This window comes from Meleagris gallopavo, chromosome 1, assembly GCF_000146605.3.
Source record: "Meleagris gallopavo isolate NT-WF06-2002-E0010 breed Aviagen turkey brand Nicholas breeding stock chromosome 1, Turkey_5.1, whole genome shotgun sequence".
Classification (NCBI taxonomy): domain Eukaryota; kingdom Metazoa; phylum Chordata; class Aves; order Galliformes; family Phasianidae; genus Meleagris; species Meleagris gallopavo.
The window spans coordinates 61809461-61835929 of NC_015011.2; the positions used below are offsets into that span (position 1 = coordinate 61809461).

The 26469-nt window shown below is 42.1% G+C and overlaps 2 protein-coding genes across 5 annotated transcripts in view; one reads left to right on the forward strand and one right to left on the reverse strand.

The window, feature by feature from the left end:
• LOC100542571 (zinc finger protein OZF-like) overlaps positions 1-26469 on the forward strand; it is a 1148434-nt gene that overhangs the window by 686502 nt on the left and 435463 nt on the right. The gene's annotated exons all lie outside the window — the stretch shown is intronic.
• NINJ2 (ninjurin 2) overlaps positions 496-26469 on the reverse strand; it is a 44372-nt gene continuing 18398 nt past the window's right edge. For 2 of the 3 annotated variants that reach the window (XM_003202437.4, XM_019612438.2), the window contains exons 2-4: positions 3286-3517; positions 2378-2562; positions 496-1539 (exon numbers count right to left, since the gene is read on the reverse strand). In XM_003202437.4, the coding sequence (XP_003202485.2) occupies positions 2399-2562; positions 3286-3517 (396 nt within the window). In that variant the 3' untranslated portion in view covers positions 496-1539; positions 2378-2398. Of the gene's footprint in view, positions 1540-2377; positions 2563-3285; positions 3518-14989; positions 15289-26469 lie in introns of those variants that run through there. The other variant, XM_010714226.3, reaches the window with a different exon arrangement.

The window sequence follows — 26469 nt, forward strand, 5'->3', positions numbered from 1 at the left end:
TACGACAAAGTGGAAGAAGAGTGCCGTACCTGATACACAAAACAAATCCAAACTCTACTGAACTTTGTATTGATTAGAATTTAAATTGGCATACTTGCATTCCACTCTACATTTTCTATGCAACTGTCTTTCAGCTGCAAAAAGAGCCACGGTGACTGGCAGGTACAACCTGATGTGGGCCTGGAGTCTCACCCACGTGCTGTTGTTAGCAAGGTTGTCTGCACTGTTTCCAGAAAAAATCACCACCTCTTAAAGAGAAATTTAGTTCTTTGAAGACAGATATGGAATGTAAAAGAAATCTATTTAAATCTGTTTTTCAAAGTGTCAGTCACTCTGAGTTGCTCCTGAACACTGATGTCATGAGAAAGTCCACACATTTCTTTCTCAGTTTTGGTAAGAATCTGCAAAATGAAATAGTCAGACTCATTCTGCTATAGAATGGAGGAAAAAAAAAGGAAAAAAAAAAAGAAAAAAAAAAAGACAAACACTTAATAATCAGAAAAGCATTTTGTTATTTAAGTAGGCTTATACCAGACTGTTAAAATCTCAATTACTGTGACTGCAGACTTATAAAATCTAGGATTCAAAGTGTTTACTACTTAAAGAAAATCTGAAAAATCTTCAATTCAAAGACTTGTACTGGAAAGATCTTTCTTTAAAAAGAGTTCCTAGCATTGTCAATGTGGAGATTACATATTTACAACATTGATGTTAGTGATAACACCTTAAATCAAAATGGTAACTTATAAATAAAGCAATACCCTACACATTTGTCATATATTATCATGGCAATTAGCCCAGAGTGTCTCATGTGTAATGTTTCTCTCCTACCTTTTGTTAGGATGCTCAGGCAGCACTCCTTATACACCCCTGTTGATGACATCAGAATATAATATCTATTTTCTGTCACTGTTAACTTCCTAATACTGGAAATATCTGATTGTTTTCATAACTGTTTCTCATTTCATTTTATTTTTAAATAATTAGGAAAATATTTTATCTCTCTTTAGCTATGTTGACATGCATACTTTCCTATTGTTCCAGGATAACTTTTTCGGTTTGAGAGAGCCATTCCTCCATTTGAAAGGTAAACTACTAATCAGCATTGCTATCTATATATAGATATAGCAAATCATGCTTAAGACCAAAGAAGCTGGATATCTTATATTTGTTAATTTGTTTGTCCTATCAAGTACACTGTTCATTCTTCTCTACAAAATGAGCCAATATTAACTATGTGAGGCAAGCAGCTGCAGTAAGAGATGAGGTTTAGAGAACTGTGCTTTGAAATTATGTACCTGCTGCTGTTTCTGCAGCTTTCTCTAGAGACTGCTGCAAAATTTGCTCTAGCTTTGAAAAGCAATGGAATTCTTCACCTCTGCAGAACTGCGTAAGCCTTATAGTTAAGGGGCAGGTATGCCACAAAACAAGTACAATTTTGAAAGCTTAACTCTGTTCACTGGATTCTTTGCTGGGATCCCGCTGAGATCATTCAAAACATTAAGGAGAGCTTTCCCCACTGGTTGTGCTGTTCAGATCCTGCAGGAAAGACAAGGAATGACGGTAAGGTTGTGGCAAGCTTCTGCATGTTGCACAGGCAGAGAGAGGCACTGGGAGCATAGTGGGTCACTTGGCACCATGGCACCGCCATAAGTGCGGGCTGCCAGCCTCAGCATTCCCACTCTTTTAGATCCCAGTGTTTTATGGAGGCTTTTGGCCTTCACACTGAGTATCATGGGTCTATCAAGCTTTTTTTTTGTTTGCTGTTGCCCTATTATATTCCTCTTAAGCTGTGTTTACACACTGCAGGATAAGTAAGGAAGCAGGAATTTTGCTTCTTGACCTAAAGCACCTTGACCTCATCTGACCTGATGTCTGAACCCAAGCATTTGGTTGGATCTCAGTAACAAGACACTCTCGAGTTGGCTTCTTAAAATGACTTCTGCCAACTGCACTGACCATTGTTAAGATCCCTTTTCCCCCACTGCCCCCCAGGCACCTTCCCTTTCTCAGATAGTGCTGGCATCTTCAGGTATCTCCCGCTGTATCTCATTTTATTTCCCAAATGTAACTCCCAGTCACAACTGCTGTTGCCCCTGTCTCAGATCTGCAGTCTTCTGAGAACAGAACTGCTTGCTGGTGATGAATACCAGCAGCTGGAATGTTTGGTGATTGTTCTTTATAGACTTAGAAAATGAATCTTCCTTCTCTAAATTTGTTCAGTGACTTCACATGCCCACAAGATATCAACATGGCTCTGGAGAGCCTTTGTGAATTCATGCAGCATTGCCTTCTGCTTCTCCTCCTTGCAATGATGCTTTCAAAGGCTTAGAGCTCCTGCAAGGACTGGCAGTGATGGGGATCACCCTTTTCTTACCTGACTCCACTTCCCCTTGACTTAATAAGGTCGAAAATTCCTGGTAGGGTAGAGGCCAGTCTTCTGCACCCCAAAGGCCGTGATGAAGATATTGATGATGACTGTGATGAAGATGAGAGCTGTTGCGGCATTGTTGAGTATATTTAAGCGGGGTTGTTTTGCCACATCATTCAGGTTCAAACGAGCTGTGTGATTCAGTGCAAAAAAACAAAAGGTCACTTGTGTCTTGACTCCAAGTCCATAAACCCCTGCAAGCCCTCCCTTCCTGGTGAAATTCCATGGTACCCCTGGAAAGGCGCATGGAACGTAGGGAAGAACATACCTCAGGATTTCCTGTTGCCTCAGATCTCATGCCTCTGATAAAGAAAACAGCTACAGGAAAAGGTAGTACTCTGCTCACTTTAATACTGGGCATATGTCTGAGGCTGAGATGTAGGAACTCCTACTTCAGATAAAACACTGGGCAAGCCTTTCTGAAACACTGTTAACGTACTGTCTATGTGGCACCAGGAGAACTGTGGGATTGGTTAAATGTCAGTGTAATATAGGGAATATCTCTGCCTACATTTTTCTGTCAGGCCTCAGCTTGGGTGAGGCTGAAGCTGAAATGTGTTATTTGCAGGAGCTATGTGAAGGGACATGCCTTGTGATGCTAAAAGGCGTGGATTAGTGATGGGATTCAGTAGGTCAGGTTGACAGTTGGACTTGATGATCTGGAAAGTTCTTCTCAACCTAGGTGGTTTGATGATGCAGTAGTGCAGAGCTGCATCACCAGTGTTGAGCTGCTTCCAACCTTCCCAGAGCCCTGACTGTGGACAGGAGAATGTTTTGGGGCAAGGGGCTTCTCCCTTCCATCCCCATGCCAGCAGTACTCTGTAGTGATGTGCACATCTCAGTGGCTACCTTACCAGTGATGATGAGAAGGATCCCAATCACCACCTGGAAGAAGAGGGAGATGCTGATGAGCACGATGAGGGTGGTGTAGTACTGGAAGGAAGTCCCCTGCTCCAGCACGGCTTTGAGCTGTGTGACATTTGCCATGAACAGTGCCACATCCAGCATACTCTCTGCCACGCTCTTCTTTGTTGCATAATGGTTGATGTTCATTGGCCCATTAGTCCGCAGATGAGGATTCATGCCCTGGGGAGATAAGAGAAACTGCAAGACCTGATACAACCACTAAGCTGATGGGCCTGTCCATATCAGGCAAGCTGCTGCATTCCTATGAGGACTATCCAGGAAGCTGGGAAAGAGTTAAAGCTTGGTGTTTTAAAACATTCCAAGAGCACCCAGTTTTCCCTTACAGTCATCTTGTGGTGTTAATAGGCACAAAACACTTATGGTGATCAAGAACTCAGCAAGGTTAGGAAAATAGTGTTTTTGTGGGAAACAAGTTTGTCCAGAGCTATGTTAGTGTAGATTACCCAGACCAAGGGATTTTATAAGCATTATTAAATTCTCTTCCTTCAGGGTACAGACAAGCCCCAGACTTCAGGGGGATTAGAGAGAAAACTTCTTTCTGGGTTTGGTGCTCAAAGGACTGTCAGTGGCTGGGCTTTGTATTACAGAATCATGACGGCAGGGGTTGGAAGGGACCCCAAGAAATAGAGACTCAACCCCCCTGCCAGTGCAGGTTCCTTATAATAGGTCACACAGGTAGGCATTCAGGCAAGTCTTTAATATCTCCATAGGAGACTCTACAACCTCTCTGGGCAACTTGCTCCAGTGCTCTGTTATCCATACCTTAAAGAAGTTCTTTCACATGTTTGTGTGGAACTTCCTACGTTCAAGTTTTAGGCCATCATTCCTTGTCCTATCTCTGCACACCACTGAGAACCACTTTCTGCTGGTTGCTGTCTTAGTCAGTGTACCAGAGCAGATGTGACAATTCATGTTTTTTCTTGAAACCATTGCTATTCAAAACATCAGTCACCAAGATGGAGACATGGGGTGGGATTCATCACACCTAATTTTAATCACTTGGTTATGTGTCTCATCAGTGGAGGGAAATAGGTATTTACAAGGTGTGGGTTGTCTCATTACAAGGTGTAGGTCATCTCGCTGCTTTTAGCCACTGGCCTTTTCTCTATCATCCTCAGATGAGAAAAGGTTCAGATACATCTGCAAGCTGTGATCTTCTTTCTCAAGAACAATGAAAAACAACTTGTCCATGTAGCAGACAGGCTTCAGTCTTGGCAATCAGCCTCATCTCAGTTGTCAGTGATGGCTGGCAGCCTTGCCCTCAGCTCTGGCTGATGGGTAACTCTATAAATACAGAGCAAACGACAGGTGGAGGCCTCTGAAGGGCCTCTCTAGTTCAGTGGAGCATGGAAGAGGTTCCTCTAGGTGTGTGCTGGCAGTAGGGATGTACCTGCAAACTGAGTGCTGCTTTCGTCATTTTGTATTAGATAAAGTTTAGGATGTGCACTTTCCCCCAGGCAGAACACTGAAGAGAAACTATGGCTGACAAACTGTGCTGCTGTCTCTGGTCTCCTTGTGCGTCTCTGGGAACTTCTGGCTTCTGCCCTGGGCAGGGCCAGTAAACCTGGGAGAGTGTAGTGTGGACATGGGGCTGCAATAGGGCTGTATTTCAGAAGACAGTTGTAGATCTCCTTTGTGTGAAAAAGATGTGCAACAAAAAGAGGAGGACTGTGTCTGGCCTGAACAACTGAGAAGTGTGGCTCCCTAAGGAGAGGCCAGCTTAGGGGTAGGGGAGTGCTTCCTCCTATTGAGCTGCAACCCCCTTTACTCGTAGTGAGAAAGGGGACAGTTGCCTGTTCACCTGAGACAGAGCTGAGGATATGGCAACAAAAACAGACTGCCTCTTCTGTTGTTTTTGAGCTGCTCTGCAGGGCTGTTTTGCTAGCTTAAAGCATGTAATTCTTGTGTTTCTGACACTAAGGCTGCTGTTATTAAGAGGCTTTTCTGTAAGGTCTGTGTTTCTTTGTTGGGTAAGTCAAGAGGTAAAGGATGTTACAAAGAAAATCAAAGACTGGGGAGCCAGTAAGGATTCTAAGACAGAATGTGTGGGTTCAGGGCTTGTTTGATGTCCCTGTTCACTGCAGGAGAATTGGACTGGATGATCTTTAAGGGTTTCTTCCGACCCAAATGATCCAGTGATGTCTGGGGCAGCAGAACAGAGGTATCTTATGTCTGGGACAAGGAGGCCAGCAGAAGGTTTGATCGTGGGGATGTCTTCAAGTCCTGGATGTAGGTGCTACACCCTCTCAGCTCGCTGAAGATCACATGAGCCTGTCAAAGCAGAGCACTACTTACCTACCTATGTGTAAGGTTTGGAACCTGATCCCTTCTAGTGTACTCCTCGTTTCTGAAGTCAGCCTTCTGCCCTGCAGCATTACAGTGCTGAGCATTGACAATTTATTTCCTTAATGAGGAATGAAGGATGTGAGAACAAGGACTCCCTACAAATCAGACAAAGCCTTTGTCAAACAAGTGACTGGCACGAGGAGGCTGAGGCATCTGTTCCTGGTTGCTTATGTGGAGATGAATCATGTCAGGAGCTCCTGACTTGAATCAAACCTTTCCCTCCACTTGAGCCTCAGCCCCCTTTACCTGCTGTGAGAAATGAGATAGAGTTGCTTGGACAGTTTCTACTCAGGGGGCAAAAACAGAGCAGATCTAACTGCAATTCTGTGCCTCGTGGGTCTTGTGGCCCCTCTCTTTAGGGGAGGGCAGGCTGGAAGAGACAGTAGGATGACATGGGATTGAGAAACGTGAACGATAATCCTCTTTGTGGGAATGCTTTGGCGGGAGGGAATGTCTGAGGGGAAGCCCTTATTGCCCATCAGTTCCAAGGGAAATGCCGGAGAATGCCAAAGGAAACAGAGGCCTGAATGCAGGCTGTGCATGCTGCAGGGATCACAGCTGATAAGCAGCAGAACAGAGACATAAATAGGGCAATGGGCACTAGAGCAAATCCAGGTTCACTGTCCAGGGTATTTTTCCACAGGATTTGCTGGTTGGCAGCCTTCAAAGCACTCTGTAAATAGTGGTTGCTGAAGGCTAAAACACAAACTCATCTCACGAAGTAGGAGGGGTTCCTGGTTCCCTTTCTACAGGCAGAACATGAAGAGATGCTCTCAACCAGCACTTCTGAGGGTGCAGTTATTTGCTACTCCACTTGCTTTGTTCACCTCCTATATCTCACTGCATACCCACATACAAGCCAGGTGGGATACCGATACAGGTGAAGTTGTGAATGTACAGTTGGTGAGGCTGTCAGCAGATAGGATGAGAGGAAATGGCATCCAGTTGCTCCAGGGGAGGTTCAGGTTGGATCTGAGGAAAAACTTCTCAGAAGGAGTGGTGCTGCAGTGGCACAGGCTGCCCAGGGAGGTGGTGAAGTCACCATCCCTGGAGGTGTTCAAGAACTGTGCAGATGTGGCACTGAGCGACGTGGTTTTTGGTGGTAGGAGGATGTTTGGACTGGATGATCTCAGAGGTCTATTCCAAACTTAATATTTCTATGATTCAGAGCTTCTCCTTTACCCAGCTCCAATGCTGGCACTGTATTCCTGCTACAGCTCCATGCAGGAGCTTGGAAGGCCAACAGTGAAACCTAACTAGTGGCTGGCAACAGAGGAGAGGAGGAGGGGAATCACGAGGCAGCAGAGCCCCATGAGAGCCCGTCCAAGCCCTTGCCCTCCGGCTGACACAGCAGCAGGGCTGTGCCTCCTGCCTGGTTGCAGCACTCGCAGCCTGCAGAGACCTGCTTGTCGCATCAGGCACGTGTGTATTGTGCTGCCTCTCCCAGCTCTCATCTCACTTATCCTGTGGGACCCAAACTGCCTGTATCCTTCTGTTCTGCTCCTGCCCTCTCCTTTCATCCTCTCCCTCAATTTTCTTCTTTGCTGTTTCCCCACATTGTGCCTATCTCCTTGTCTTTCACGTTTTTGTTCTGAGTTATCAAGTTCCTTTCCTTCACTTGGGGTGCTGCCTCCTTCGGCCCCCCCCCACTTTTCTCCCTTTGGCACAGCTCTATGGTGAGTTCCTTGAATCTGTCACTGCCTTTGCTACAGGGCAGCATAAATCAAGTACTGCACAAATAACTGTCTGACCAAACCTGTATTAAACTCCCTCGTTAAGTATATTTATGATACTGAATTGAGGGGATCCAGGAATTGGCTGGCAGGCTGCAGGGCAGAGCTGGAATGGAAGACAAGCTTTCTTTTCCTGCCTATTGCTCTGGCTACTTGGAAGAGCAGTGTTAGAGGAGCCTTCATCCATAGTTCAGGAGCAGTGGGTGGGTTTGGGGAGCACAAACATTTTGTGGCACCAGCAACTGTGCAGTGCTAATGCATGGTCCCTGGCTGCTGAACAGAAGCTATTGGGTGGGGGTGTGAAGCAGAGGGAGAACAGCTCATTGAATGCATGCGATGTGATCAGCAGGAACAATTATTTCCAAAGCCAGGATATTGGTGCTGGAGCCTCTTCAAGTCACTTGTGTTTAGCATCCAGAGCAGATTCCTCCTGATGTTTGGGAGGAGAAGAAGAGAAGGCAAGAGAAGGCTAAAAACAGCTTTACAGGAAGAGAGTGTGGGGGGGAAAGTAGGTTAGCAGAGAAAATGAGTTTATAAAAAATGGAAGAGCAGCCGGGAGGCACAACAGTAACTACTGCATTGTGCTTACAAAGCTAAACATGTTAAGATGAATAAATCCCCAAGCTGGATGGCTTATGGCCTAAAATATTAAGAAAAGCTGGGCCAGATCTCAGTCTGCAGCCAGATCCAAAGAACAAATGTGTTTGCATCAATCATTTTGATTCTTAAGCGTTTCTTGGGGGAGGTCTTAAATCTGAACTTCTTCCACGTAGAAGGTTGTCTGCACCCTTTGCTGTGGGTCAGGCTTATCAGGCTTATTTCTGAAACTGGGAGAACAGACTGACAGCTGTGCAGGGTCAGACCCAAGGGCCAGCTCCCCTCTGACTCTGGTTCCTAACAGATGCCCAGAGGTAAAACTACTGGAATAGGACAAGCACAAGTAAGGGTCTCTTGTGATCTGTTGGCACAGTGACCTGCAACTATTCAGAACTACCCAGCAACGAGCCAACACTAATTTTCATGGTGGAAAGCCTCATCTATGCATCCCTGCCTTGCTATGTGGCTTAGGGCATTCTGCTTGTTTTCCCCTGATCTTCATTTCTCTGACTATAAAATAATGAAGGCCACCTCTGAACAGTGCTCTCACATATAGGATCTGATTTTTTTGGGTGGTGCTGTGTGGAGCCAGGAATTGGACTCAGTACTCCTTGGGGGTCACTTCCAACTCAGGATGCTCTGTGAGCTCTTTCCCTAGAGATCACTTACATATGAGCATCTACTATAGGAGTGTGATGTGCTCCTGTGTTTGGTATATAATACACCACATGAGTTAAATTCCTCATTCAGGTAAGCCAGTGAAGTTGATTAAAGTAGGGAGGTGACTTGTTTTACTCCTAGGAAGCTTTACTTAGTGTTTTACAATTAAGCTTCCCTGTAAGCCCCTTTGGAGCTTGGGTTCATCTCCAGGTTTTGATACATGCCTCTGGTCACCTTGAGTGCTCAGGGCTCTTCCAGAGGAATGGAACTGTGATCATCTGGGTAGAAAGAGGGGAGAATGTGACCGAGGATTTCAACAGAGCAGAGCTGATGAAATCATATCTATAAACAGTGCAACTTAGGGATTTTTGTCTCTCTATTATTTATAAGGTTTTTTTCGCCCACAGAGCATTTTTCCAGTTTCATGTGCTAACACTCACAACATCTTTGTCCTTTGGGTCAGTGTCTCTGCCTCCTACTGCAGTGCTCCCAGTGTCTCCAAACACTCCCTGCTGACTTGGTCTCACCTAGGTGCATGCTATTCTCTTTCTTCAAAGTCTGCCAGACACACCTACCTTCTCTGCCAGGAAATTGAACCAATCTCTGGATCTAAAAGGGCTGAATCTGCAGATTTTGTTCAGAACTGGCATGCTGAGTTGTGTGCCAACTGAGGCCTTTTGCCCACCAGGAGGAAAGGAAATAAAAAAGGTGCTGTTGCCAATCTTTCATAACCTCCTAATCCTAATTGTTTGGATATGTTTGGTTGTGGTTTTGTGTCAATGCTGGTCAAACCAAGTACTAAATGCAGAAAACAGTGAGCTGGTACCTGGGCTGCAGGAATAGATACTTGTCTCCAGCAGTGGGCAGTGAGAGCTGCAGAGCAGCACCTCAGGTCTGCACTTGGCTGTCACACTTAGAAATAACATCAGCTGTCTCCGGGAAGACTTTTAAATGCATTAGGGATGTTCCAACAAATGGCTGTTGCATTTTAACACGAGAAAATGCGAGGTGATGCATGGCTGTGGCTGTTCAGATTCAATTAGCGTTAACGCCCTTCCATTAAGCTCTGGCTTGCAGGGTTGCCTCTTGCTGGGAACCTGCTGTGCCAAGGGAGACTGCTGCTTTGCCAGGGCTGCAGCTGTGGGTGACCTGGAGAGGACACAAAGTACAGTGCTGGGATAGAGCATGGTTGTGTGTTCACTTGTGTGCGTGGCAGCACCTCAGAGCACATCCATGGCATCTCTCTGAGGCTGGCTGGAGAACTGTCATGTGTCTCAGCTATTGCATAATTATGGTTATGGGCTCTTAGTTTTATCCACATGTTTACCATTACGCTTCACGTATATTAGGAGCTCTCCAGTACAAGAAAACTGCTCCTCTTATGTGTACAGTGGCTAGCACAATGGAGCTCTGGTCTTTGTCTAAGCCTGTTATTCTGACTCTACCAAAGATAAATAGGTAAGGTGTTTCTCTAGAATTTTAACTTTATTTTAAGGTTAACAGCTAACTTCTGCAGAGAATTTATGCATGTTAATTACTAATAGATGTTGGAGGTATCTGAACCAATGGAAAATCAGGTTAGGGTGAATTTTGTGCCAGAATCTGGTTGTTTTTTTTTTTTTGGCAGCGTGACAGAAATCTGAAGCACACACCTTGAGGTGGAATGGCCTTGAATCAGAAGGCACCAAAAGCATCTCATCAATAGGCTGTCGTAAGAACTAATCTAAAAGACTAAATCTAATAACTGGTGATTGAGGGCTGGAGCACCTCCCCTACAAGGACAGGCTGAGAGAGCTGGGGTTCTTCAGCATGGAGAAGAAAAGTCTCCAAGGAGACCTTCTAGTGGCTTTCCAGTACCTGAAGGGGGCCTACAGGAAAGCTGGGGAGGGATTTTTTATAAGGGCAGGTAGCAACAGGACAAGGGAAAATGGCTTTAGACTGGAAAAGGGTGGATTTAGACTAGTTATTAGGAAGAAATTCTTTACTAAGAGGGTGGTGAGAGACTGGAACTGGTTGCCCAGTGAGATTGAGAATGCCCCCTCCTTGGAGGTGTTCAAGGCTAGGCTGGATGGAGCTTTAAGAACCTGGTCTAGAAGGAGGCGTCCCTGCCTATAGTAGGGGGTTGGAACTAGGTGATCTTAAAGGTCCCTTCCAACCCAAACCATTCTATGATTTAAAAAAAGGTAATTTTGAGATGAACCAAGTACCTTTGCAGGATGAATCCATTCCTTCAGCCTTGGTTCCTTCCCCAGCAACTTCTCCAGACCCCCTGGTGTGCATTAAGTGCAGAACTACACAAACCCAGTAAGACCTCAAACAATATTGCATGTCCAAGGCCCTGCCAAGGCTTGCTTCTTGTTGGGGAGCTGGTGTTCCTGGGTAAGGACTTATCACTAGAAGGCACTGGGAACCAGAGACCTAGGAGCCCTTCCTTTGTAAGGATCAAGGGAGGGATCCAACACAGCATCTTCACAAATCCCTGGGTAGTCAGAAAGAAAATCTGAGATCAGTGCTTCTAGTATCATGTTGCTTTATATGGGTTTAACGACTTGAGCTATCTGAGTTGGGAAACTTTGATTCTATTGTTCCTGTTAATAATTTAATTGAGAGTTGGACTGAGTCTGTGCCTTAGGATGAACAGTAAAGCCCAGGGAGGAGTTTTAAGGTGATTATAGAAAGGAAGATTTTCCTTAATAATTAGAAATATTAAGTTTAGCTTTCACCAGAAAGACAAGGGAGAAATTTGAAGGGTGGAGTCATCCTGTTGTTTGGGTTTGTAGCTTGCTATGTCGACAGAAGGATTTATAGGATGAGGCTGTTTTTTCCTTTTCCTTTTCATCTTTTGGTGCAGCTCAATGGTGCTGTAAAAGCTAGCCGTGCTGAAGTTAGGCCAATAATATAGGGTGCTATAGATATGGCCATTAGTATATCAGTAATATTGCACATAAATTGTGAATTGCAGTTAGGCAGAGGTCAGCATCAAAGCAGCCAGTGGCCAGTAACACCTCCCTCTTCTGAAAAAATGGTACTGAGACTTCTCTATCCAACTTCCACTGAGTTCATCAAAAGTTGAACAAATAAAACATTTATCTTTAGCCATCTCAGCTTAAGTTCACAATGCAGGATTAAACTGTACTCCCCCTGTGTGGCTCTGAAAGCATATCAGTTCAAGTAAGATCAGACAAAACAGCAAAACTGAAGATGGGATCAGTGGTTTATTGTTGGTTGCTCTTGTGTTGTTTTTTTTTTTAATAGTAGCGAATATGCTTATTCTCCTTTGCAATCCATATTAAGCAGTTCATGATAGATCCCTTGGATGGTCCCCAGGTAAGTAGTTCAACAAGAAACTCAATATCTTGGATTTCAACCATGGGGTGCTGGAGAGGGCAAGGCAGAGTCATGTCTTTCAAGGGAAGTGAATGAGAATGAGGCAAGTGCTTGACAGTGTGAATAAAGGCACTTTGGAATTTGGCAGAAAGGGAAACAACCTCTGCTGTTTTTTTTGTTTTGTTTTGTTTTGTTTGTTTGTTTGTTTTCTCTTGGAAGTTGTTTTGTATACGTCTTTGAGACCAAGGAGCTGGTGCAGAGAGGAGGGCTATTGCCCCACTGCCCTCCATGTCATGGGACTGGAGATACTTGTCCCTCTCTTATGTTTGCTCCATCCCTGCCCTCACAGCTGCCTTCACCTTCCTGTCTTGAGTCTTCTTGCTGAGTTCAGAAGCTCAGCTTTGAAATCTCTAGGTCCTGCCTTATAGCAGCTAGCCCGTTTTCCATCAGCTTGTCTTCCTAAAAGCTAGGATCCGATTTCAGCCTTTACTGGGAGGAGTGTTGCAGGAGAGATGGCTAAATTAAATGAGACTCAAGGTAACCAGCAGGTGGTGCTCAGTTGTAAATGTGAGGCAGTGCAATCAGCCACCCTATGCTAGCAGTATTTTTCCAGTGGATTATTAATTCAGACATGATGATGACTAAAAGGTTTTATTTGCTACCTAGATAGTGCACTTTTGCACTATCTCCTCATTTGTGTCTACGTAATATGGAAGCTTCTCTGATAGCTGCGATGTAGGGATTGAAGTCTGAGGGCAAAGAGTTCAGAAAGTTGCAATTCTTTGGGCTTCAAAGATGCCTCATGTAATGCATTCAAAATATGATGCCATAGGAATCCACACAGCAAAAGAAATATATGGGAGCTGTAGAGCAGAAAAAAACAAACAGGGCACACTCTCTCCATCTACCAATCATCTATTTTAGAATTCATTTGGTGCTTTTTTCTTTTGTACTAAAATTATACATAAGAGCCTGGACTGAGTTGTAGCTGGAAGACTGTTGTGAGTAATGCGTACAACAAAGCCCAGGAGGGAAGCGCTGTAAAAAGAGCTACTTCAGAAGCCAGTCATGCATGTAAAACTGGCTCTTATTAGATTTGATTTATTTTTTTTAATGGTTGCTGTAGCCCTAGATTGTTTTCTTTTGAATATCGAATGTCAACCACCTGGCACACATTATCCCAATAAAATTTCTCATCAGGTAAGACTGTTTCTCCTGCTTTTACACTACATACTGAGTTTCAGTCGCAGCCTCCGGGAGTCTTAAGTTTCTCTTCCCTGTAGCACAGAAAGATGCTGCCGTAGATTTAGGCAAGTATTATGCTTCGGGTTCAGTTCCTCATGCAGCTATTGCTGTGGCTCTTCAGTTTTAGGTTAAAGCAATACTAGAGGTCAGCTTAAATAGTGTTTTAGAAATAGAACCAGCTGTGACTTAAATCCAGTGCAACTCTTGCGCGGAATACAAGCAAGCATAAACTTCATCCTGCTGTTTCATTTTTCAGAGCAATGATCCAGAAGAGTCCTTCTCTGAAGTGAATTTTCCCACATAGTCTTAAATAGTGAATGTCTACCAGTCTCAAATCTGTCAAGAGCAGGAATATATAATGCATTGCCTTGCAACCCAAGATACAGATGACAAAGCTTAGATTGAGAGAGGAAAGAAAGGGAACGGTATCTCAAAATAGATTAAGCATCCAGAGAATAAGGTTTTATGCCTTTGAAAGTGTTGCAGGCTTTCCAGATGATGACAGTAAGCCTTCATAGGCAGCTGAGAAAGCTCATGTGGCTGAAGTTATGCTTGAGAGAGGGCACATAGGTGAGGTGGAAGGTCAGAATGCCCATTCCTGCCTAGCTGGAGGAGCCAAGGTGTCCAGGTCCATCTTGGCACATCAGGCTTTACTGCTGTTGCCCATGCAGTCCAGTGTTCTGTCTGAGGCTCATGGAAGCAGTAACTGACTTATAATTCCTTCACTTCAATAATTAACAGTGGTCTCTTCTAACTACCAAGTGAAGTGCTATTCCTTTTAATGAGCTTAATAGGGCTGGAACGTCTGCTATTACCAGTGGGAACTTTGCAGCTGCACCACTTGGCTTTGGCTGCTGTTCCAGGCAACAGGGCATCAAAATGCTTCGCTGTCAAAATGATGCAGACTGAGATCTTTTTTTTTCATCCACCTCCCAAGTGACAGAAGCCCTGAGATTCCTTATACAGATACTCCTATAGTGTCACAGGAAGCACTCCCGCATGAAGAAAGCTGAAGCAACACTTAAGCAAATATCTCTGGAATAGCCTTCTGGCTGCAACCAGCATCATAGAAAGGCCTGTTTGACATGTATGTGCCTCCGTGGCCAGCTGTGCTTCTACTGACAGCTGTGGGGCAGAGAGCTTCTGCTAACCTCCCTCGGGGAAGTAAGAGCAGACATGCAGGGGCAGTGCTGGGATGTGCTCAGGGCACTGAGTAAGAGTTCCTATCGGCTTTGGGGGGTTAGGCACACAATCAGCACTTCTACAAGTCAGACTGGGTTTACGGAGGCAATCTTCTCTAATATAAGTAATTAAGATATTTAATTAGACTGTAGAAATAAGAAAATCAGTGCCCAGTTCAGCTGTGCTTGCTTTGACAGTCAAAGCAATGACTTTGAAACAGATTATTATGAATAAATCTCAGATTCTCTGTTAAAAATCTGACAACAGACCTGTGTCATCTGGAGTATGTATTGCCTCAGTGCATGAAAGTGGGGGATGGAGGAAAGGAAAAGACTGATATTAGGGAAACCTGGAATTGTAACTTCACCTCTGGACAAGCTGGTAATTATGGGAAGTTTGGTAATGTCTAGGATTATAGCAGTAACAACAAATACACAAAACTGCACAAAATTAGCATCACTGATGAGCTGAGAGAACTCAGCTGTACATCCAGAGTTGATATATATATCCAGAGAGGTTGCATCACTCAGATGCAACTTACCTTAATGTGGAAAGCGAGGTGAGAAAAACAATCGTGTCCAGGAACAACTTCAGGAATGGTCATTGTCTCTGACTGTGCTGTCAGATGCACTCCAGCTGCTGATATACACTTGCACTTTTGAATCTGTATTATCTTATCAGTGACGTACTCGAGGGTTTGGCAGGTGATTTATGTATGCTGATTCACAATCCATCCCAGGTGAAGTTAGCAGCAAAAGATACAATCTCCAGTGTCACATACAGAGGTTGGGGAAAATACCTGATCAGACTCTTCCCCAGAACAATTTTCTTTGACTTACAGAGTTATGATTAGCTCTGCTGCCTGTGAAGTTGGAATTGAGGCTGTGTTCTGGCAGTTTACACACCATCAGCTCTCACTTATCTGTGGGTGGTTTATTCAGGTTATGGATTAACTGAGCAATCATTTAGCAACACCCTGCTCTCTGCTGCTTCTAGCCCAACTTGGTATTGGGGCTGCACAGACTTAGCTCACTGCTAATTTAGGAATCTCACAGCATGTCATCTGTTGTGTTGCTGAGTTTTCTTTTCTCCTTTATACCTTTGATGCCTGTTCTCAATGCCTGGGCACAATAACAGCCAGAAACAGCAAAATATCAATTATGGCATTTACCTTGGAAAATAATAAAATGAACATATTGGCAAATAGTTTTGTTTTCAGTACACTGATTACTTTGTGGGAAGCTTATTCAGGTCAGAAAATCCCAGCAGTTTCTCCCTTTTCATAGAATCATTGAGGTTGGAAAAGACCTTTAAGATCATTTAGTCCAACTGTTCACTTACCACCAATACTGCCCACTAAACTAAGTCTCATGTTCAGTTACTTTAGGTGCACAAGCTGAGGAGTGACTCCACAGGAAGAGGAGAGGGCCAGTTCTGTATCACAAGTAAACCCAAAGCCTCCCAAGACCAAACCCAACAGCCTCTCCCACCAGTGTTCCAAGCCAGCAGTCAGTGTCTTTGAAATACCAGAAAAGGCTGTACTGGGACACTCTCTCTATGATTTTTACAGACACCAGAGTGAATGCTGCAGATCTGATGAGGCAAGGAGATCTATATATCAAAAGCAATAGGTTAGAACCTACTTTCCTCATGCAAGCACATTGTCAGAGCAGTTGTATTGCCATCTGTTCTAAGCCCTCAGTTCCTGTGGGTGTGGGAGAGTGGATGTGGGACTCATGCATGGAAATTTGGGGCCCCAGCACTAATGGAATATGTAACTGATTTTGTGATGGAGTCAAACAATGCATTCTGAAACCTTGTGAACAAAGAAAAGTCTGCTCACTTAATGAGGTAGAATTCAGGTGCACACAGTCCTGGAGCTCTCTGGCATGATGTGCTACTTTCCCAAACCAGCTCACACTGTCATTGTGAATGTTTACCTTTACAGTTTAAAAGCCCATTTATTGATGGGGTAAAGAGGTACGCTCCTCTCCAAAGAAACCAGTTTGGTCAGTCGGCCTGAGTGTTGACAAGAGATGGAAGGAAATCATTAGAAGAAACTGCATACGAGGTATGATAATTAGCCACGTGGTTGGTACCAAACAGTAGAGGCTTTTGTGGAGTCTGGAGAATGCAGAGTAATAATTCTACCTTACTAAACAGGAGGGCATCCAGCTCTGCTTCCCTGCCTGGGAAGTAGGTCAAGAGGAAGTGCACTTTCAATTCATGTTCATCTCATAATTATTTCACATGCTGAAGAACAGCATTTCTGTCAAGGGGAAAAATGCTTCTGTGGCCAGTCTTATGGAAGAACTCAAAGCAACAGCGTGCATATTTGACGCTTTCAGCCTCAGCGCCCATCAGCATTGCCTTCCACATGAGCTCTCATTGCACTTCTGCTGCTAGTTCTGACCTTGCCAGGCTTCAAATGTACTCCAGATAGCACCAGAAGTATGAGAGTAAACCACCTCACACTTGCCAATAGGACTCAAATCAAAATGCGATACAGTCTTGCTCCTGTTATTAAAGCCAGTTATCATTTTTCACTGTCACTATTAGAGAAGCAAGTGGTCTTCACAGAATCACTTGTGTCAGTATATGTATATTAAACAGGAGACTTAAAAAGTAGTCTTTTGTTTCATAAGTATTCTCTTTTTCCTACTTTAAAAAATATTTACTTTTTTTTTCTATATGACAAAAAAAAAATGCAAGAGAGTAATGTGAGCTAGAACGGCCTTTGGAGACCGTGTGCTCCAAAGCACTGCTCAAAGCTAGGCCAACAGTAGCACCTGGCTTTTTGGGGTCCTATTGCAAAAGGATTGAATGGATGGACCATCCAAAACCTCTCTGAGCAACATATTGCAGTGTGTGACTCCCATCATAGTAATTATTTTTTCTTAGAAGTTTTAAAGCTATGTTTTAAAGATGGATATTGAAGGTTAAGTAATGATAAATCTATTTTAGTCTAGGTAGAGAATAAGTATACGGTCACCTAGGGTACCCATTATTTTGGTGTTTTTTCAGAAGTGAGCCTTTTCCAGCAATTGGGTTGAGGGTGTTGAACCGATCTGTATCTGATGTAAATTTTCCCATGATTTGAAGGAGTATGTAAAGCAGCAATGAAAAAGAAATAATAAAGCCAAGCAGCAGTGCCTCACAGAGAATGATGACAACATGACAGTTCTAATTTAGCATTCAACTACAGAAAAACATAAACATTAGGCTAAGTCTGGGGCACTTCAACTTGACAAATCTGTTAGATGTTGGAAAAAAACCAACAAATTATGGAGAATGTGAAATAACCATAGCATTAAGAAGCATGTTACTTTCAAGCTCCAATGTATAATTTCCACATATGCTCCTTACAAATGTTTCTTAAAAATAAGAAATGAAGTGACCTAATTTTCTTAAAAGAATTGCCAGTAGCATAGAACATGAGTATGTTGCCACACTGAATTGTGCAAGTTCCAGATTGTTTTCTGTAGTAAAATATTTAGTAGCTAGCTCTATTCTCTGTCTCCGGTTAACCATTTTTCTGATAAAATTTCTTTGGTTTCATCATAACTGAGGGAAAAGTTTCACTGTTATTTCAACGTTATGCTCTCAAGATATCTAAGTTGACTCCTGTAAAAGTTTTTGATCATTTAAGTTACTGGTCTCCTTGGCTGGCAAAAACTGAACTCAGTAGTTACTGAATCTTTCTTACCCAAGATTACAAATGTAGAACTGAGCTAATACAAAGTGGGCGCTTTGGTGGAAAAAAAATCCACTTCTTGTTCCTGCAATGAGATTACTTCCCCCGTAACATCTCATATAAAATATAAAACTCACTCCATTGCATCAGTTATACTGTCTGAAGTAATTGCAGGCATGTCTGGGTTTAATCAGTATTTTCTTTAAAATCTTCTTTCTGACATCTCTGAGCTTTACACCAAAGCCGTAATTTGCCCTCCACATATTCTTAAGTATTTCTTGCTGATGCCATTCATACTTGTTCCTGTTTTATTCATAAATTCATAAATAGCAGTGCTAAAATCAAGTATGAAGCAACAGTGTTGTAGCAAACTTTGTACAGTGTTTATTAGATTATTTTCCCAATTTTCCCCTGCTCTCTTCCAGCTATTGCACTATATTTAATTTAAGGAGAGAATAACAAAGCTATTTAGGAACTGTGTACTTGTATGTACATACACACGTGTATGTATATGTATAGTTAGATACTCCTATTGCTCTACTTTATCATACTTATCCACTAACAAAGCATATAAAGAATGACCTGTGTGAAATTGGTAGGCTTTATATTCATAACACATCTTAGCTAAATTAATTTTCAGCTGTGAACAAGATCCTAATCTCATAATCATTAGCCTTTTCAGTCCTGGTAGACTTCTACTGTATCATCAGGAACGTTCGCTCCTTGCTTCCCCATACTTCTCAAACAGCAGTAATTAACAGGAAGGAAAAGCATCAACTAGTCAAGATCATTTACCTGTTCTTAGTTTGCTGGAAATGCTACACATTCTGTTTTCTTCACTAATATACTAAAAAAACCCCCACCAAAACAACAACAACAAAAAACCCAACTCACAAAACATCTGTCAAAGGAATGTTTCATAGCTTAGCATTTTCCCGCTGGACTTGTCAATCCAACACAGTTCACTAAGAGCACAATCTAATTATCTTTACTATTAATAACGTGCAAGCTTCTGAAAGGTTTAATATGGTTAAGTACTCAGTATTTTAGCATGTCTTTGAACTTCTAGTGTTTGTAATGTAATTTTCCCTGTTGTTTTTCATTTCTCCAGTAATGATACCTGGATTCCCAGTACTTTCAAGCCGAGTGGAGTTGGTTAATTGCTAGAAAATAGAGTGCCATGACAAGCCTAGCAACTCCTGCTAGTAGCTAAGTACTTAGACTAAATCAGAACAAGAATTGAGCCCTGGTCCTGGCACATTCCAAATGTTTTGAGTGTTTCTACATGACTTATTTTCCAAAGCATCCATGAAAAGCAGGAAGGAAAGTGTTTGGGAAAAGAAACTTGGACGGACCTAAACAGGGAAATGTGAATGAAAATTGGAAATTATTCTAGAAAACTTTAATTGATGACTTATTCACAATCATGAAATTATGATTAGAGACTGCTTTGGTTAGAGGAATTTCCTCACTAAGTGAGGAAGCAAAGGCAGCTATTAAAACTAGCAAATAAACAAGGGTGAGGAAAAGAAAGAAGAAGGAGGCAGCAATTACGTAAATTGGAGACCATGGAAATATAGAGAGGAGAAAGACCTGAGCAGGAGCAAAAGAAGCCCCTATCTCACAGTATGGAGGACAGTATGGCATTTTAAAGGATAACAGGAATAAAATGACTCCTGAAAATAACATAGCCTGCTTATTAGCAGAAGACTGGGAAAGTCTTAATGATACAGGAAAGGCAGAAATATTCAATAGTTCTTCTCTGCATTTAGAAGGAAGCCAGCTGATGTAACCATGCCTCATGGGAATGGAGAAGTACCTCCAGCTCTCTCAGGTTGCTAAGAAAGATGTTAAGCAGTAATCATAAAGAACTGAAATAAAAACCAACCAGAATGTCTAGATAGCACCAGCTGCACAAAAGAGAACCATGTGAGATGAGTAGTTTTCTCTTGCTTGCTTGTAGCAAGCCTTTATTCAGTAAGGAAAACTGCAGATATTAAGGAGTGGTAATTCAAAAGCAAGGCAAGATAACTTGGGTAATCATGTCCCAGTTTGACAGTAGAGGCAAATAGTACAAAAGCTTGATAGAGAAATCAACTATTAGAGAAGGAAAATGGATACGCTATATTGTAGCAAGTATAACGTGAGCTTTGGTTTTTTGGGGCCTTTTTTTTTTTTAATTGTATAAGATATTTGAAAACATCTATTGCTTTATATGTTTCCTGTTCTAGTAGATTGACTTCTAGAGACTTTTATCAATTCCAGTGGCATTCCCTGGTAGCTGGGATTAGTTGGTACCATAGCTAGATTTGGCACAGATGTTGAGTGTTAGAGCTGGAACTATTCAGGCTAGGATCAACCTGTTGACAGCTGCTGAGAAGTTCAATCTTTTTGTCTGTGTCATTTCTTGAGACCAAAGCTGGCTCAAATAGATGTTATAATAGAACAAAATGTATGAGAGGTAACCAGTTATGGAAGGCAGGTGGGCTATACACCTACCTACTATGGCTAAGGGAGTATGTAAGGGCTAATACTTTTTAACAAAAAATGTATTTATTTTATTTGTAGGGGTAAAGAAGGCAAAAGATCATTTAACTTTCTGTGTCACAAGGTGAAACTAGTCTCCATTGATTCAATATGGGTATCTTGTTTCTAATCAACATAGTCACATGCCAGGTGGATTTGTCAGGGAAATTTGCATTGATTTGACTTCAAACGGTATATAAAGGTAACCATAATCAGTTTCTTATCTGTTTTTTTTTATTAATGGCTAGGTACAATACAAGAGAGGTATGATTTATGAGCATTAAGAGCTATACAACTGAGTGGCAGTGATTCTGCACTGGATTTAAGCATCCCAATGGAAACAGAACTGAATATGAGCTTGATGTAGGACATGGCATCATGTAGCGATGACAGGAGCAAGGCCATGTTCACAAGATTCATTAGTTTAATTCTGGAGTAACTTGAGAAGCAAGCTGCCTTGTCTTTTAGCTGAGAAATCCAGAAAATCTGGAGAGCACAGAGGAAAAGAGCCATACAAACCATGAAAATACTAAAAAATGTCTTCCAGCGGCAAACTGAACAAGATGTGATCCCTATTAATTTTTAAGGAGCTGATCTCCTTAAAGGAAGACTTAATTCAGATTTAATAAGTGGCAGAGTCTACCCTTAAGCAACTTTGCATTGTTGCTGGAGAATGCATATTTAAATCCTACAGCAGGAAGCAGAATCTACATAAGTTTAAATTAGAAATGAAGACTGTGAGGTAACTAGCCAAGAGAGGGAGTAAATTCTCGACCTTTTGAAACTTCCATATCAAGACGTGACACCTTATATGCTCCAGTCAAAGACCAGTTACTCTTACTGCGCAGAAAAAGCAAAGTGATACAGCATCAGCCTTACACAGGAGGTGACACTGAATAATTTAATGATCCCTAAAGACTCATGTCTGTTACTCCTCTTGAACTTTTGAAATGCATTACTGTACTGTGGCAAACTGCAGTGAGTTTTGGTGCTATTCTATCATGGCAGCTATTCTATCTTTCTGTTACAGTGGGGGTATAGTTAGATTACCTTGTTAAATTCAATAATTTACTATATAATAAGCTCTATTCAAACAGCTCTGTGGGATCTGGATATAGATATTTTAAAAAAGCATGATGTTAAGGGATTCCAGAACCAGGAAGGACCTTGCCACATGATGATGGTAATGTACATTCCTGTTAGTACTGGATTATTTAAAAAAAGAGGAAGGCATATTTTCCCTGAAGTGACTTTTCCTTTGCTTTTGCCTAGCTTCCTGTCACAGAACAGCACACATTCTAAAATATCTCCAGCATATTCGTATCTTTTATTCTCTTCCTCTCTGCAAATAATCTAGCATGACTTGAAAGAAAATAAACTATAGAGTTAAATAGACAGTGAAGGCAGAATATCATTCAGATCTGGTCATGTTCTGACATCAAAAGATTTTATTGACTTAATTCACCTAACTTCTACGAAATCCCAAAGATATAGATGGAGGGTCAGCAGGATTATGTACGGCTCAATGTTTTTTGAGAAAGGCTTTGATGCTGTACTAATGCTACTGCAACTGTATGACAGGCTAGCTGGGTTTTAAATGACAGGACGAGACGTAACAGCTTTAGGTTGTGCCAGAGAAGGTTAGGTTGGATATTAGGAAAAAAGTTTTCTCAGAAAGAGTGGTGATGCATTGGCACAGGCTGCCCAGAGAAGAGTGGAGTCACTGACCCTGGAGGCGTGTAAGAAACTGGTAGATATGGCACTGAGGGACGTGGTTATTGGGCATGGTGGGGATAGGATGATGGTTGGACCAGGTGACCTGAGAGTTCTTTTCCAACCTTAATGATTCTTCGATTCTATGAAACATCTGAATAATCTTCCTGTTTTTTCTTCCCTGTAATGGTTACTTCGGCACCATGCAAGTGTGGAACAGCACCTGAAAGTGCTACACCCAGCTCTTGGCCTCAGCATTGTGTGACCTTCCTTTCAACTGTATGAATGATCAGGAGCACCAGAGGGCTGCATGCGTGGTTATACATGAGCGTAATAACTTTCTGATAATTTGAAGATAGCGGTGAGTTACGACAATCTGAGTAATTACTTCAGAACTCATGGCATAACTTTGCATGTGGTGGGTCATCTTTGTTTGAAGCGCAAACTCTGGCATATAAAATCCACCTGACTGCTGTGCTGCAGCTCATCCTGGCATGCCAAACTGTAGATGACAAACACCTACAGAGAGATCTGAATATTTGGAAGTTACACAAAAAGTCAGCAGTGAGAGACATAGCTACTATGTGACTTAAGTTCTGAACCAGAATAGTTATCTGCTTCACTCTTTCACACCAAAACTGCCTAAAGCAGCCCTTGAATCAGTTAATCTTTTGAGAACAGACTAGAAAGAGGTTGATTCTTGGTACATGCTGGAACTGCATGAACACTGGCTGGTTTTGGCTTGTAAATTTCCAACTCTTTGTGGGGTTTGCTTGCAACAGCCTCAATTACCTGCTCTAACAACCATAATTGACTTTCCTGCAGTATAGTTAAGATTATTGTATTTGACTGGAGAAAATTTGTATCTCAACCAATAGTTTTATGTAATCAATAAATACATGGCAGGTAACTGACTGCTTTCTGCTCATCTTCTCTATTTCCAAGGTCAGGAAAATGAAACCTACTGAATGCAGAAAATCTCAGTTCTCCATGCCACGCTCAAAAACTCAAGTGTCCTGTTTTATTAATGAGTGTATTATAGGTATAAAATGTTTATTCAAGATATCTTGCTGCAGAGTTTGGAATTTGCTCTATATTTACTAAGACCACACACTCAGTGGGTTTTACAGCACTAGGATTACTAAATCCAGTAAGTACAGATAACCGTTGTGATGGCCAACGCTGGCACTGAAATATTAACTCAAGAACATCCAAAGCTGAGTGTGTAGGTCCCTGTAGCCTCAGCCAAAGAGCCAAGTTTTTCAGCAGAAAGCTGTAACTGATCCAGATCCTGTGTGGCTCAGGCCCAGAGGAGAGTGCGTAATATGCACTGATTACTTGGTTACATTCAGTTTATTTTGTTCTGATCTGGAATGGTGGCAAAGCATTTCAAAACTGCCTGGGAAAGAAAAGTCTGAGGAGGCGGGGGACCCAATAAGGAATATCTATATTCTGTTGAGAGAACATTTTAACTAATCTTGACATATTTTGTAACATAAAATACCACGATGCTCAAATCCAAACAAGACAGCCATTTCAAAGAGAAAAGATGAAATGCTTCATTTTGAAACATTTAGGTGGAAAGCTTATATATATTTTAGCTGAATCAACACAGCTTTGAAAATATGTACTAGAACTGTCTTTTTTCTCTAATAGAAAGTGATCCTGTACCAAGATTTTTATTTTATTTTTAAATGTAAAACTTCTGGCCAAGATGTTATATTGCTCCAAGAAAATGTTAACAAAGTTTGTTCAGTATTTCATCATCAGTTCTTTCAGAACACCAAGTTGCTTTGGGAGCAAAAAAAAAAGGCAAAAAAAACCCAAAATAAACAAAATAAGAAAAAAAAAGAAACCCCAAACTACCAAAGCCTTTCCTGTGAAATATCTGTATGTCACACTCGAGTCAAACTGGCAATAGCAACACTAGCACATAGTTGGAAAGAGGGACAGTTTTTGTTTCTAGAGTACTCTTCATTCCAAAGCAGACTATAATATTGTTCCAGGGTAAATTTCCAAACCCTTACAGAGGAAGAAATAACTTCCCAGTGTGACTTGCTTTGTAATGAAGCCTGATTGTGCATGTGTAGAGCCCCACTTGATAATATTTAGTGATTTACAGATCATAAACCAAAAAGAAAATGGAGAGTCACTGTTTGAATAGCAGCCCAAGAGAATATTCATTAAGTTTAGTTCACTACTCAACAATATGGTTCAGAAAACCATAGTTCAGCAGTTGGAAATACACTGGAAATTGTTTACGTTTTTCTGATTTTTCATCTTTGCAAATGTATCCAATTTAAAAAAAAAAAAAGACAACCTACTAGCCAGATGCATACAGGCATTGAATGCATGCCACTGCTGAACAGTACCATATATAGTTGATGCTGATTCCAAAAGAAATCTTGATCGGTGCTCAGTTATCATATTTTATTCTGGCAAAAGCTCAAGTGATTAGTGTCTTACAGTGTGTGGTCAAATGATGTCAGCCTCTGTCGGCCATCCAGATCCACACAATGAAGAATGAAGGACTTGCTATCAAAAAATACCCTGTTCCTGTGAATAGTCAGGTCACTGGAATGTTAGCAGAGTCACTGCAGTAGGTTGGGGATTTTTATTCCAGGGTAGGAGATGGCTACTACTGCTACAAGACAGATCATAAATGCTCTTTCACTTTTACAACTGCACTTATTCCCTTGAAGTGCACTAGGAATGGAGAGGAAACCAGAGAAAGCACTTCTTACATCAGCTATATATATTTGACAGCTAAATGAGCAAGGAGCCCTGCACTACCTGGTGTTTCTGGAAAGGCCGCAAGCCTGTGTTCTCTGGAATGTGGTGTTGAACTGACTGAGAAAGCACTGCACTGTGGAAATGAAATCTCCATATGAAAGAAATGATTGCAGCTACCTGGAAAATGCACAGAAAGGATTTTTCTGACAATTTGTTTTCATTTGAGAACCCAGAATCCCCCAGAAAGAAGCAGTAAGTCCATAATAAAATCCTATAGTGGTGTCCAGTACAAATGGTTTTCATCATGTTCACTTCCATTCCAAAGACAGCTAAATGGTTTCAGTCACTGCAGCATGGGGCTAAGCAACTTGTATGCCTTGCAGGTGTCTTTGAATGTCCCTGAGTAAGAGAAGTAGATGCTGTCCCACCAACTCTACCTTCCACAGTCACCATCGGAGTGAGTTTTTGGTCAACATGCAATCATATCTTGACACTGGGTTAGTGAGAGTAGACTGTTCCAGTGTGAGCCTTCAGTGTGTATTGCAGGTGTCGCAGCTAGCGATTTAACTATCTACCTTCTGCATCCCTTCATCAAAGCCAGTAGGAGGAAGGTCATGTGGAACTTCATGTTCCTCATTACCTACATCTGTCCCCACGCCTGCCCCTACTCTTGCTCGATATGCTGTGCATGTGCTGTCTTCTGTCAGTGCCTCTGGAGTTATCACTCATCTCCTCTTACTCATATCCTTGTCCATGATGCAAAGTATTGTTGAAAAACTCTGATTTGTTTCAGCCTGAGTTTGTAATCCTTTTCTTGTAATTCTGCAGCTACACAGCCATTGCCAAGAGCTGGTAGAAAAAAAACCTAAAAGTTTTGAAAGAAATATCAAAGCTATTTATGCAAATGGATCAGAGTGGGCATCAATTTTCTTATTCAAAACTGCTATAAAATCCAGGCTGAAAGGAATCAAGAGTGTTCCTGTGTGCAGCCAGGAGTTGGACTGGATGATCCTTATGGGTTCCTTCCAACTCAGAATATTCTGGTTCTATGAAAATCATCCCATCTTTCTTAACAATATGTGATCACAAGAAATGTTGCCTTAATCGTGCTAAGCTGAGCTCCCATTCCGTGGTCCAGCTGCTCAGAAGCGCTATCAAAGTATAGGAGAAATTCAAGTTAAAACTTCACAAGCGGTGAATCTGCTTTGTACCACAGGAGGGGAGTCCCCCTTTTGCAGAGTGGTGGCTGGCTTTGAAGAGTTCCAGACGTCCTCCGGGTTATGGGTTGAGGTATTAAATGTAAATCTCGCCTTTCTTTCCAGCCTCTGTGGGTTTGGCTGAATCTGCTATGTCCT